The 12,650-nt window shown below is 49.7% G+C and overlaps 1 protein-coding gene across 16 annotated transcripts in view; it reads left to right on the top strand.

Annotated features, from left to right (window-relative positions):
• The window catches only part of MSI2 (musashi RNA binding protein 2), a 222,373-nt gene that overhangs the window by 130,819 nt on the left and 78,904 nt on the right, over nt 1-12,650 (top strand). For all 16 annotated transcript variants that reach the window (XM_051809443.1, XM_051809441.1, XM_051809433.1 and 13 more), the window contains exon 7: nt 3,445-3,493. In XM_051809443.1, the coding sequence (XP_051665403.1) occupies nt 3,445-3,493 (49 nt within the window). The remainder of the gene's footprint in view (nt 1-3,444; nt 3,494-12,650) is intronic.

Below are 12,650 nucleotides of genomic sequence, written 5' to 3'. Positions count from 1 at the left end.
GAGGAGGGGGTTAACTTGGGCAGCCACAGCTCCTGAATGCACTTGAGTTTCGGCTGTGGGTTGTTTTTTTTCCCTTCCCCTGAAACAGGGATCAATTTGCTTACTACAGGGTTTACTGCCGGTTACCTTGACTGTGTCCCTTATTTCTCCTTGATGAAAACTTGAACAAGCCGCTTGTGTTTGCTTCACAGAGAACCGTGAGAAACGGGCTGTGTGTGTGAGGCAGTGTGGTTTGCTCATTCTATTCAGCCCTTTGTATATTCAAATTCTTCTAGTTTGAGTTCTTGCTGTTCTGCCAGATTTCCATACCATTGATGGGTTTTCTGCATTAATAAGTTTCTTCCCCCCCCCTCCCTCCCATACCCTCGCCACCTTTTTGCGACTGGTGAAAAGTTTTTCTAAGCACGCCGCCCTCTCCATATTGATTTTTCTTCTCCTGCTTGTCTAACCAGCTCTTAGATGTTTTATTTTGCAAAGCGTTAATAGAATTTTCCTTTTGCCGCTGCACTTTATCTATTCAGGAGGTTTCAAGAAGTCTCATTGTGTCACCGGACTATGGAGGAAAGAGGCTATTCTTCTGCTACAATGGCTGCCCTAAAAAATAACGCAGGGTGGGGTAAGCTCAGAAAGGGCAGAGACGGAGATAAAATGTTCTGACCTTAGGAAAGAGAAAAGATAACCAATTAGACATTGTTGAAAGGGCACCAGCTGGCTCAAAGAACACCCCACTGATTATTTTTTCTTCAAGGCACACACGGGCCATGTCTGAACTCGGCTACAGAGCAGCTTCCCCCGTGCAGGTTTGATCTGTGGACTGGCAGGGCTGACCCTTTTGCAGGGGGCTGCTGCCCGGGCCTGATCCCAGGAGTAGGGGTCAGTGCCGGAGGGGCGAAGCGCCTGCTCCGGGATTCCTGTGCTCCTCGGGGTCCCAGCCAGCACACTGGAAACCTGCTGGGTTAGCCCATGCAGGGTTAGTCCATGCAGCCTGTGCTTGTTACTGCTAATAGGGATCTATTTGCATAAAAAAGATCTCTGCCAAGATCATCATTCCAGTGAAGGGGGCCTTGGTACACATGGCACAAAGTGGTGTCTGCCCAGAGGACGTGTGTCCCTGGGGGAGCGTTCTACAGGTGGGAGAAGGGAATGGAACTGCAGATGCCAGTGCAGCCAGGAGCTGCACTCAGAGCTCCCCACCCTTCAGTGCTCAGTCCTGGTGCCAGGACCAGTCCCTCCTCTGCCCTGGCAGCCCTTGGAGGAGCAGGATGTGGCTGCATAAGAGGTTCAAGTTGTGCTGCTGCAGCTGAGCCCAAGGGGTTGGGAGACCTTGGGCTGAGACACAGCCATGCTACAGTGAGGGCAGAGTCACAGCCTCATCTGAAAAGGCTTCTCCCCCTGACACCAACACACAGCCTTTTTGGAAGTCCCCAGTAATGTCCTCTCAGGAGGAGGTGTTGTTTTGGCAGGACAGCCCTTTCAGTGTGGGTCCAGCCTGGAGAGCCTACACACAGCATCAGCCTCTTGGTCAGGGGACATGGGACCTCCCTTGGCTGCTGGGTCTCTGCTCCTGGTCATCCAGGAGCTCTCTGGGCTCTGGGATGGGATTTGAGGCAGAAAAGTTACATGGGAAGAGTCCCAGGTTAAACCTTTTGCAGCAGTGATGGAGTGGGGACAGGGGGTGGGTGGCACACGCCAGGTCCAGGCGCGGGAGCTGCGATGCCCCAGGAAACAGCAGGAGGTGCAACATGTAATTTTTGGTTCCAGTGAGGCCAAGACCTGTGAGAATGAAAAATAAAGATTGCTGAGCAAATGTAGCCGTGGAGCAGAGATAAGCAGCGGTGGCAGGGTGAAGGGCAGCACAGTCCTTATCTCCCTCCTGGGATTGCTCATCCTGGTGAGTTTTCCTCCTCAGAGGGAAGACAGACAGAGGGACAAACGGCTCCGTGCTTAATGCGCTTTGGATTTTTCAGTGCATCAGCATCTTTAGGTCTCAGTCATGATGGGGATCTGGAGATCTGCTGTTCTGCACCTCCTCAGTCCATCACTAACACTCTTTGAAAGTCATTCTGACTGAAAAGTTAAGAACAAGTTAACCAGAGACAGGTTTTCAGATGAATTTTAGGCATCATGTAAGGTTTTGCTGCGCTGTATCTTTTCACTATTTCCTGGAAAATATTTCTGTCCTGTAGTTAAGAGAAGTTCAGACTTTGTTTTTACTGCCTTCTCAAACTCTCTCTGGCCAGCCAAGGCTGAGATGGTAATTTTGCACAGTCGTAGGCTGAATGTTTGTCCCCTGCCTAAGAGGATGGTTGGGGGGACAGGTGGACCCTTTGGTGGCACTGTGTGAAGTGAGCAGAGTGTGTAACTGCATTGTAATTCACTTAGCTAAAACAAATGATTTATAGAAAGCCAGAATATAAACACAAGTAAGTACCTAAAAATTACTGGTGGGGGAAAAAAAAATCAAAAAACCCCAAACAAGCAAACAAAAAATCCCAAACCCGTCCCCCAGGCAAGGAGTGGAGACTTGTAAAGGATAAAACCTTTTCCTTAAAGATCTTCTCCCTTCCTGCAACACCTTCTACAGTTGAATGGTTACAGGTTTTCATCAGCATTGAGTTTACAACAGGGAGTTGCAAGTCTGTAATTTCTTCTCGGAGCTTGCCCAGGACGTGTCTGGTGGTGCGTGGGACCCACCTGCCCCCCCTCCTGCAGCCTCAGAGCAGCAGCCCAAAGTGTGATAATGCTGGGAAATCAACCCCAGCGCAACATCCTCCTGCAGTAAGTGTAAAATTTTAGGTGTGGCTGCCCAGATTAAATGGAGGTGGAATAAATCATGCAAATCCTAATGAAAGTTGAAAGCAATTTGGTTGCACTTCAATACGTTTCATCAGTCATCTCTCTTCTGAAGTGGAAATGCCGAGCCTGATGCGAATTAAACTTTCTCCCTCCTCCCTCTCCCCTCTTTCCTCCAGCTTTTCAAAAGTCCTTTTGAAAACCTCTGAATACCTTCCTTGGCTGACCAGATTTTACCCTGCTCGTACCTCTTTCTAACCTCCTAACTCTCAGCCAAGACAGTGACTCTGTTTTGGAGAAGTCATGGGCTTGATTTGTATCCACGGTTCCTCTCTTGGCCCTTCCTTATCTCCCTACAAAAGGGAAATGAGGCACAGCCAGGGATTGGTGTGAGATGGAAGAACTGCTCAGCTATTTGACTTTTTAGGGTGGACACTTTTAGTGTTCACTTTTCTGCTTTAGGATCAGGTGTCAGCCAGGATGGGGGGTGAAAGCACCAGGTTTCCAAAATGAGGAACTGACTGGCTGAAATCAGGGAAATCTGCTCCATGGAGGCTGCTCCTGCCCGTGTCCCCCGTCCTGGTGTGTGTGTCGTGTGTTCCAGCCCTCAGTGGTGTGTTAAAGCACAAATCTCCCCTCTTTGTCTTGCAGGTAGAGGACGCCATGCTAATGTTTGACAAGACGACCAACAGGCATAGAGGTAAGAGAGAACAGCCAAAAGTCTGTGTCAGTGTGGTGATTTGGTGGCTAAATCCATGGTGCTAAATTCCTCTGTCCTGGAGGTTGCAGAGGAAGGATTTTTTTGTTAGAAATGGCTTTTCTGCTCAGTCCAATGACTTTGGGAGGACCATTGTCAGGCTCCCTGGAGAGAGTAAAGCCCATGGAGCTGGTTGTGCTGAGGCTGCTGGGAAGCAGTGGGTTTGTTCTGAGGTGGCTGGCATTAGTTAAGCTGGGCATAAGGCCAGTTAAGCTGAAACACCAGGAAATTAAGGTGATAACCCCTCTGCTGGGATTTCAGGCGTACTGGAGTCCTGGAGCTGAGTGAGGACTGCTCGTCCTCCGGTGGTGTAGCTCAGAACAAGCAGGATCTCCAGGAATTTCCCTCCACATATTTCACGAGAGAGATGAGGTTTCATCATCGCTTGTACAGTTCTGTGAAAACGAGCTGAGGGTTATTTTCACTGTTATGGCCATTCCTTTCAGTGGAAATAAATGACTCTGCTCCGTCTCTCGGGGAGCCGTTCGCGTTCCCGCCGCAGCAGCCGCGGAGCTCCCGGCAGCCAGCACTGGCAGCACTGCATCCCCCTGGGAGCAGGGAATGTGCCTGGGCTCTCACAGCTGCACCAGGAGCTGCTCTGGGGACAGGCTCCAGGACCCTGTTCCCCCCTCTCTGACCGAGGTAGATTTTCAGCGTGGTGTGTTTGACTCCTGCCCCTGTGTGACGGCGCTGACGGCAGTGCCAGCTCTGCCCGTGGCCTCTCACACTCCGGCCTCTTTGGGGGCTCTGGATTGATCTGGTGGCTCTCTGGGGCACGGATATGTTTGCTGCTTTGAGTGGTTTGGGGAGGCTGCCAGAGGGTGGGAAGGAGCCTGTGCCTGGCCAGGGAGCTGCCTCACCTTTGTGTCAGCACAGGGTCATGAGACCTGACTGACCTCCCGGCGCTGTCTGAGCCACTCACGGCTCTGAGATTTGCTGTAACAAGAAACTCGGTTTGTGTGGATGACTGAGTGAGCCAGAGAAACCTCTGGGATAGCATTCCCTCCCTCCCAGGCACTGATCCCTCTCTGAAGTCAGGGATTGTAATACCCTGGAAAATGCAACCACAGCAAGCAAAAGACTTGCTTAGGAAGATAAGCTCATTCGAGGCAGGGAAGGTGTGTGAACAGCCAGGGCCCATCTGTGTAAAAGGGATCTGTTCAAAACTTTTATATAGTTTGGAAAGTTCAACCCACGGCAACTTCCTTTTATATCCAGGGAATTTTCCACCCATCTGTGCAAAACCACCCTTAACCAGGCCATAAATACCCTTCTCCATTCAGGATCTTGGCACCTTGTTTATTGCATTTAAAAGCTGCCTGATATGGAGTTTTGGGGGGGGGACTCTAGTCCCAGCCAGGGACACACTCAGCAGGTTTGGCCTGAGACAGACAGGCACAGTCTCCATTTGCTGAAATGTCCCAAATCCCGGAGTTTGGTTCCCACTTGGCTGTGCCTGCCCAAGCCCTGTTCCAGCCCACTGGTGTTCTCCTAACACCTTGTGCCTGCCCTGACCAGGCTCCAGTGCTGGGGTGAGCAGGAGACTCTGCAGGGACATCAGAGCAGAGCAGTGGTGTGTGAGTCCTTCCTGTGCTTCCTGCAGGCAGGATGTTTGTCTCTCCCCACCTTCCCCAAGGTGACCCCTGCTCTGTCCCCTGCCAGTGGCTCTGTGCTGCCGTAAGCACTTCCCGAGGCGGGAGGGCACTGGGAATGTTGGTGTCTGTGCTCTGCTGGTGCTGAGCTCTGCTCTGACAGCCCTGGTTCAGCGTTTCTGTGCTCGGAGGGGAGGTTGGAGCAGTGTGCCAGGGACCCTGTGATCAGGTGTGAACCTGGGTAATGAGCCCCAGAGGACGGATTCCTCTTCCAGAAGCACCTTTTCACTGACTTACCTGGAGAAAAGGTCTGTAACTGCTGAAGTTGAGGGCTGCAGGTGTGGGGGGCACCTTACTTGCTGTGAAACCTTTTGGTTTTTCCACAAAGGTCTTTTTCCCCCCACTGTGTGTTGAAAATGAGAGGCAACATCATCTTTTTTTTCCCCCCCCCAGAAATTCTGTGGATTTATTTTGTTGGCTAATTTTTTTTTATAGTCTGTTTTTCCTACATGAAAGCCATGACATTTTGATCCATGCTGGCATCCTGGTATAAGCTCCTGCATGAGAACTAAGGGGGGAGGGACTAAGAGCCCCAAAAGATCACAAGCAGGCTTCAGAATGCCCTTGGGTGGAGGTGATGTTACCCACACTCCCCATGCTCCACCAGAGTTAATACCTGGGTCTGTCCCACTTGCTTGAGCCTCCCTCCCCACTCCTGGCAAAGAAGGGAGTTCTCTGGCCCCCAGGAATCTCAGCTCTGTTTGGGAGGCTGTATCCCAGGGAACAGGCTTACCTATTGCTGGTTGAAGGACAATGCTGCTTATTTGCTGGGATTAGCCAGAATTCCTGTGAGTGGGTGAAGCCTGGACGGTGCTGAGGGGCAGAAAGGTCTGAGCTCAGAGTCTTTACCTCTGCCAAGTACAGGTGGAAAGAGGAATTGAGTGTAAAAGGCAGAGTAAGAGTCCTCTTGATCTTCACACTTGAATTTATCCAGTCTTTTCTGGCATTTTTTCCTGCTCTGCACAGGTAGCTACAGCTAATCAGGCTAATGAACTGGCTCAGGGCTGTGGTGATGAAGCGAGTTCTGCCGCCTCGATCTTCGATAAAATCAGCCCAGATTTTACAAATTGTGGCGTTCTGATTGTGTTGGAAGCACATTTAAAATGCTGTACTGTGCAGCAACAGTGTTAATGGCAATTCTTAAAACCACTTGTGGGTTGCAATCTGTATCTTCAAATTAGCCACGGGAAAGAGAAATGGCAGATAAAATATCCGCTGTGGTTTGCTGTCGTTAGTCTATGCCTGGAATAATCATCCTGGGCATGGGAGGGGAAAAGGATTAAAATTCACTGCTAGGAGGCGAGGGAGATTTCCTTGCAAGCAAATTGAGAGGGTTTGTTGACATAATTCTGGCACGTGTGTGTTGCTCCTGGTGTTTATTTGGGGAGTGTGTAACTTGCCTGCACACGCAGGACCAGCACTGGTTGGTGGAAATGCAGGGATTGAACCAGGCAGAGAGAGGGGTTTTCATAACTGCTCACCCTTGCTTGAAAACCCTACCCAAAATAAAATTTCATGCCTTGGATGGAACACTTTGCCTCTATGATGGACTTGATGATCTTCTCCAACCTTGACAATTTTATGATTCTATAACCTTAAAAATGCCTTCAGGCTGGCCGGGCTGTGCCTCTGCTGACATCTTTTTTAGTGTCTGTTCCTGGATGTTCTCAAAGGAAAATAAGAAAAATAAGAGCTGTTGTGTTTCATGCCGATCTGTTCAGCCATATTAAAGGCAGGGTGCAAAATCTGGGAGTATTTAACTGAAGGGGTGGTTAATTTTTGGAGTATTGCAGGTAAAGCAGTGCCTAGGATCACTGGCATATCTCCTTCCAAGGGTTCTCCTGGCTTGGCCACTGAGCTGTGATAGTGGGAATGCAAAGAACCTGCACTTGGAAGACAAGTATCCCTGAGCCAGTTTAGTAAAGATGCCATTTCTTCTTGGAAAGAAAGTGCTGATGATCCTCTGTTTCTGTACCCTGTACTGTACTTCTGCACTTCTCTGAAAACCACACGCAAAAGTTCTCCCAGCATTCTGGCAGATCACTTTCATCACTTTCTTCGCTGCCTAAAATTTCATAGAGCTGAAAATTACTGGTCAATCTTGAAAGGATTCAGTAATTGGAAAGGAGAGAAAAAAAAAAAAAGAGGGTGGTGTTATTTTGTTACCCTTGCAAAGTGCAGATAAAATCTGGAGTTCAGCATTAGTTATTGATCTTCGGGGGTGGAGGGAGCCTGGCAGGATGATGATGTCCTTCTAACTTCATTATGGAGGGGAGCTCCAGGGAGCATATCAATGTGCTGTGGAGCCGGGGCGGGTGCTGTGCCCTTGGGCCTGGCAGAGCCTGGGGGGTTGTGTCCAGCAAAGCAGGACACAGTGGGCTGCTTGAGGAGGAAGAGGGAGGAAAGGAGGGTTAGATCAAAGTCTGTGAACTTGAGGGGTGAAGGAGTGGGCTCAGCCCTTCCAGGCTGTTTGTTTTGTGGAAAGGAAAATGGAGTGGAGCATCCCCTGATAAATCAGTTCAGCAGCTCTCCTTCCTCCCCTCTCTGCCACTGTTAAGCATAGAATGGTTTGGGTTGGAAGAGACTTCAGAGATAATCATGTTCCAAGCCCCTGTCATGGGCAGGGACACCTTCCATAGACCAGATTGCTCAGAGCTCCATCCAGCCTGACTTTTGAACACTTCCAGGGATGGGGCAGCCACAGCTTCTCCGGGCAACCTGTGCCTGGGCCTCACCCACAGGGGAAAATTTCCTCCCAATATCCCATCTAACACTGCCCTCTGGCAGTGGGAAGCCATTCCCCCTTGTCCAAAGTCCCTCTCCAACTCTCTTGGAGCCCCTTTAGGCACTGGAAGGGGCTTGGTTCCACATCTCAGTGGGGTGCTCTCGGTCCCAGCCCTGGCTGCTCCCCACCAGTGTCTGTTGTTGGTGTGTGCCTGCAGCCATCAGCCACCCCAGAAGCTGTCCAGGACCTGCATCACCACAGCCCCATGTCTTAGACTTGCAAAAAGCCCAAGATTTTGAGTGACTGAATCCCCCAAGCTGTAATTGCAGGTATTGAGTGTAATACTATGTGTTTTTCAAAGCTGTCCAGCCCCCAGAGTTATTTTCATATCAATTAACCCTCTTGCACGGCTCGGGATGGCAGCAGAGAGAGGAGGGAAGTGACAACGTGTGATTTGGACTTCTTTAATCTTAAAACTAAACAGAATTAAGGAACAGCAGGCTGTCTGCAGGATACAGGCATCGTTCTCCATGTTGGGGGTTGAAGCATCTCCCAAGAACGGGCGCTGGTTGTGGCAGAGCTTTGGGGTTGCTCAGTTTTCACAGTTGTTGCAGAGTTGTCCTTGTTTCCCTGTGCCTGTGAGGAGGGTGCCCCAGGCAGGGGCTGGATGGTGGGTGAGCACCCCTTTGGGTCTCTAACCAGCCTCTTCCAGGGGGGTGCCCACCCTCACGTGGCATTGCAGACACGTGGAGACTGGTGTGCCCAAGGCTGGGGTTTGGTCTGAATCTGCAGGACTCTGACTGAAAGTTTTGTGCCCCCCATCCCACCAAAACCAGGAGCACGAGGGCTCTCCCATCCTTCCCACCGGCTCTGCTCTCGAGGAGGACGGTGAGGGTCGAGCTTCATGTCTGCTCTGTGTCCATGTAGCAGATTTCAGTGCATGAAAGTAATTGTCCAGGTGGAAGCAGTTGGCATAATGGTTGTGTTTATTGGAAGAGACAGGAGTGATGCTGTTAGTGAGATATTGGCTGTGCCTTGGCAAAGGAGGAGGCTTTTCTGAGGAGGAAAAATAGCCTTTTGTGTTTTGTCCAGCTGCCAGAACCTCAGTTCTGGAGCTGATCTCTGAAGTTATAATTGACATTTTTATAGATGAGATATAAATATAATTAAGTAGCTGCAATTATTTGTTTATCGCCATCTTCCTCAAGCCAGGCAAGGTCATGTGCATTTAAAAATACATCCCCAGGCAGTTTTGAGTAAAGAGTAGTTAAAATATATAGAAATAATTGCCTAATTTGGTCGTTTTGAGGGTAGCTTTTCTTGGCAGCAGCCTGGTGATCGCACCGAACGTCGTTAGAACAGCTCAGAGGGAGCTCACAGAGTTGTGCTTTTAGGAGGATGGGGCTAAGGGAGAGTTGCTCCAGCAGGTTTGACCCGTAGATTTTGGGGAAGCATCCACAGACACGGCGTTGATGTTTTTTTAGAGCATAAAGTGCTTTAAGGGCTTTGGATGGAAAATGTGACATAAGCTATAAATGGAGGCAGTGTTATTGTTATTGCTTTCCGAGATGAGACGGGCTTTTATTCCCCTGTCAGCTGTATCACTTCATAAATGGGACTCCAGAGAGTGCGGTTGTTTTGCGGGAAGCGCTGGCTCCACACCGTTCCCTCACCGTGAAATTCCTCCCAGGGACCCAGGCTTGGCAAGGAGGAGAGATTTAACCCTTGATGGCAGAGTGTTTATTTTCTCCAGAGTATTGGGGGGAGCAGTAGCTGCACAAAAGAGGTTTGGAGCGATTTTTAAGCAAATATTTGCTTCTAAACTTCACGTGAGGGCTGCAAAGGTTCATTAGTTAATATTATTTACCATTTACAGACCTATCAGTGCACGCCATCAGTCACACCTGTCTGTTTGGATTGCAGCGATGACATGTGCCATGTTAATATTTTATATGTGTATGTTTTTAATATTACATCCCTGCTTATAAATATTCATGTCCTAAACACATTAATGGCTGCAACGCTGCAGAGAAACATTGACATCTCTGCTCCGTGTCACCAGCTCTCCTCCATCCCGATGGAACCAAAGGGAGAGTTGGGATCACTGTGGCTGATGAGCTGGAGCACGGGAAGAGCTGCTTTTGGGGCTGGGTGGCCACTTCCCACCAGTTTTTCCCCTGTAGGCTCTCCCAGGCGTTGGGGACCGTGTGTCCCCTGGGACAGGGTGACACTGTTCTGGGGCTGTGGCTTTCCCAGGGTGCTGTGCCCATGGCCCCGGGCTCTCCCTGCCACTCCCTGCCCCGGTGTTAATAAACACCAAATGAAAAGGAAAAGCTGCCAATTCTTGGATCCATCTCCCTTGTCTTTTAATTTCCTGGCCGGCGCCTGTCGCTGCCGCGCGGGCACCTGACGTGAAGTGTAAAATAAAGGTGGCCAGGCCGGTGTGAGCCCCGTGTCCCAGCGGGCTCCGGGCAGGAATAGCAAATCAGGCTCCTGGCCACGCTTTTCCAGGCGATTATGGAACGTCTCGGGTGGTTACAGTCATCCTGCCCCCGGCCTCACACTGGATAATGCCACCTGAGGCTTGGAATAATTGCCCAGCTCTGTACTGTCTGTCAGACCTTATTGCTTAATTTTATACCCGTAATGAAAATTGCATCCAGAGCAGGAGACAGAGGGAGCAGCTGCCCTGGACGGGATGCACCCAAGGAAGAGATGTCTGTGAATGCTTTCTCTGGAGAAGGGGAGAGGCTCAGCTTGCAGCAGCACTCAGGAGAGGGATTGGCATTTTTACTTTCCTGTTTTACAAACAAATTTCAATAATAATACTAATTAGGAAAAAAAATTCCTCCAACCTCCAGTAAAGGCTGCAAACACAGCACAGCAATTAGTTTGGAATCTCTAGTTACACAGACTTTACATGAAATATCAACTTAAAAGTGTGTTGCAAAGGACAGTCTGTTTGTAAACTCATTTGTATCTTGTCTTCATCGCCAACATGTGTAAAGAAACCACTTAATTCCCTGTGCCCAGAGGGAGAGCCCTGCACAGCCAGACCTCTCTGCCCTGGATTTCTCCAGCCTCCTTTCGATTAGCCCTGGTACAGGTTGTAACAAGAGGAGACGTTGACTGAAGGGCTCAGTCCCACGTGTTTTCTGTGGCACCTGTACACAGGGGGTATTAAATAGCTTTACAAATACCAGCTGAGCTTTCTGGGGCACAGTAAAGGATGATTTTGCAGATCACAGAGGCCAATATCCTGGTGCCTTGGGTGGGAAAGCAGAGACACTGAGATGGAAGAGGGCAGTGCTGATCTCACAGGTGTCTGTGTGGCATTCAGGGCAGGACCACGGGCAGGAATGGGGCATTTCCTTCCTGTGGAACTGCAGTTAATGGTCTCTGTCTTAAAAAGAAAAATCTTCCCATTCACTTAGTCCTGAAGAGCATCAATAACAATGCAATTAAACCACAGCAGTACTGGAGAGGGCAGAGGAAATCAGCAGAGCCACTCTGATCACTGCAAGGTTCTTCAGGAAACATAAAGGGAGAGTGTGCAAATATTAAAGTGTGCAAATATTTAAGGACTTTTTTAAATGATTATAACAGTTCTGTTACACTTGCAGAAGTGGGGGGGTGTGAGCTCTGCTGGGATGAGCTTGTATTAGAGACACCACGTCGTCTGCCTGGCTGAAGCTGTGCTGAGGAGAGTGAGGTCATTTTAATACGAGCTCAGTTTGCCATCTCACTGTCACTGCCGACAGCCAGCTTGAGTGACAGATAAATTAGCACAAATCCTGATGATCTCTGAGCAGAAAGAAACCCTAAAAGCCGTGAATAAGTTCTTGCTTATGAATCTACTTAGCTGATGAAACCAAACCCCTTTTGCTTCCCCGATGTAAGAGTGAAGTGATTAGCAGGGAGTGCTCCAAGTCTTGTGGGACTGTTTGGAAATGTTAATTGAGGAAAGGCAGAAACGGGAGAACAAAATGCAACATTTCCATAGCCAGGCAGTCTGCATACAACAGGCAGAATTAAAATCAGCGTGATGACCTTGAAAAAACAGGCAGCTCCTCGCAGGCAGCCCAAAAATGTGATATGAAAACAGAGAAACGCTGTCGCTCCCTGGTGTGTTGGTTCCTTCTCCCAGTGGATCTCTGGGAGCAGACTGGGCGAGTCCTCTCCAATGTGCACGGGGGAGCTTTTGTTTTTCATAAATCTGTGCTTTCTGTTGGTGGGGTTTGATAATAAAGCTTTTGGAGCACTTGTAGTGAAGGTGAGGAGGATGCTGCACAAAACGGGCTGGTTTGTCACCCTGGAGGGAGTCGCTTCCATCAGCTGCCACCTCGCTCTGCCGGGCCCCGGATGCTGCTGAATCCCTTAATTTTACAAGGTCATTGCCATATGTAAAGCCTCCTGGTGATCTGTTTAAACAGATAACACATCCCCTGTCCCCAAAATCTTGAGATTCAGCAGAAATGTAGGTTACACAAATAATGCTGGTAACGAAGCTCTTACCCCTGAGCCTCCCTTGGCTCTGCTGCGCCGTCTCTCCGTCCTCACATCCCTGGCTGGGATTCTGGTTTCTGGGCATTTATTTTGAAGTGTTGGTAGTTCAGGTGGGGACGCTGATCCGAGCTGTGGCTGCACCTCTGCAGGTGCACGAGCACATGCTCGAGCGTGTGTCTGACCCGGCCCCGCTCTGGGGAGCAGGAATTGCTCCCAG

This window comes from Manacus candei, unplaced genomic scaffold, assembly GCF_025592945.1.
Source record: "Manacus candei isolate 608988 ecotype Guabito, Panama unplaced genomic scaffold, ASM2559294v1 h1tg000076l, whole genome shotgun sequence".
Taxonomy (NCBI): Eukaryota; Metazoa; Chordata; class Aves; order Passeriformes; family Pipridae; genus Manacus; species Manacus candei.
The sequence above is the reverse complement of the archived record's forward strand: the minus strand, read 5'-3'. Positions and strand labels throughout refer to the sequence as shown.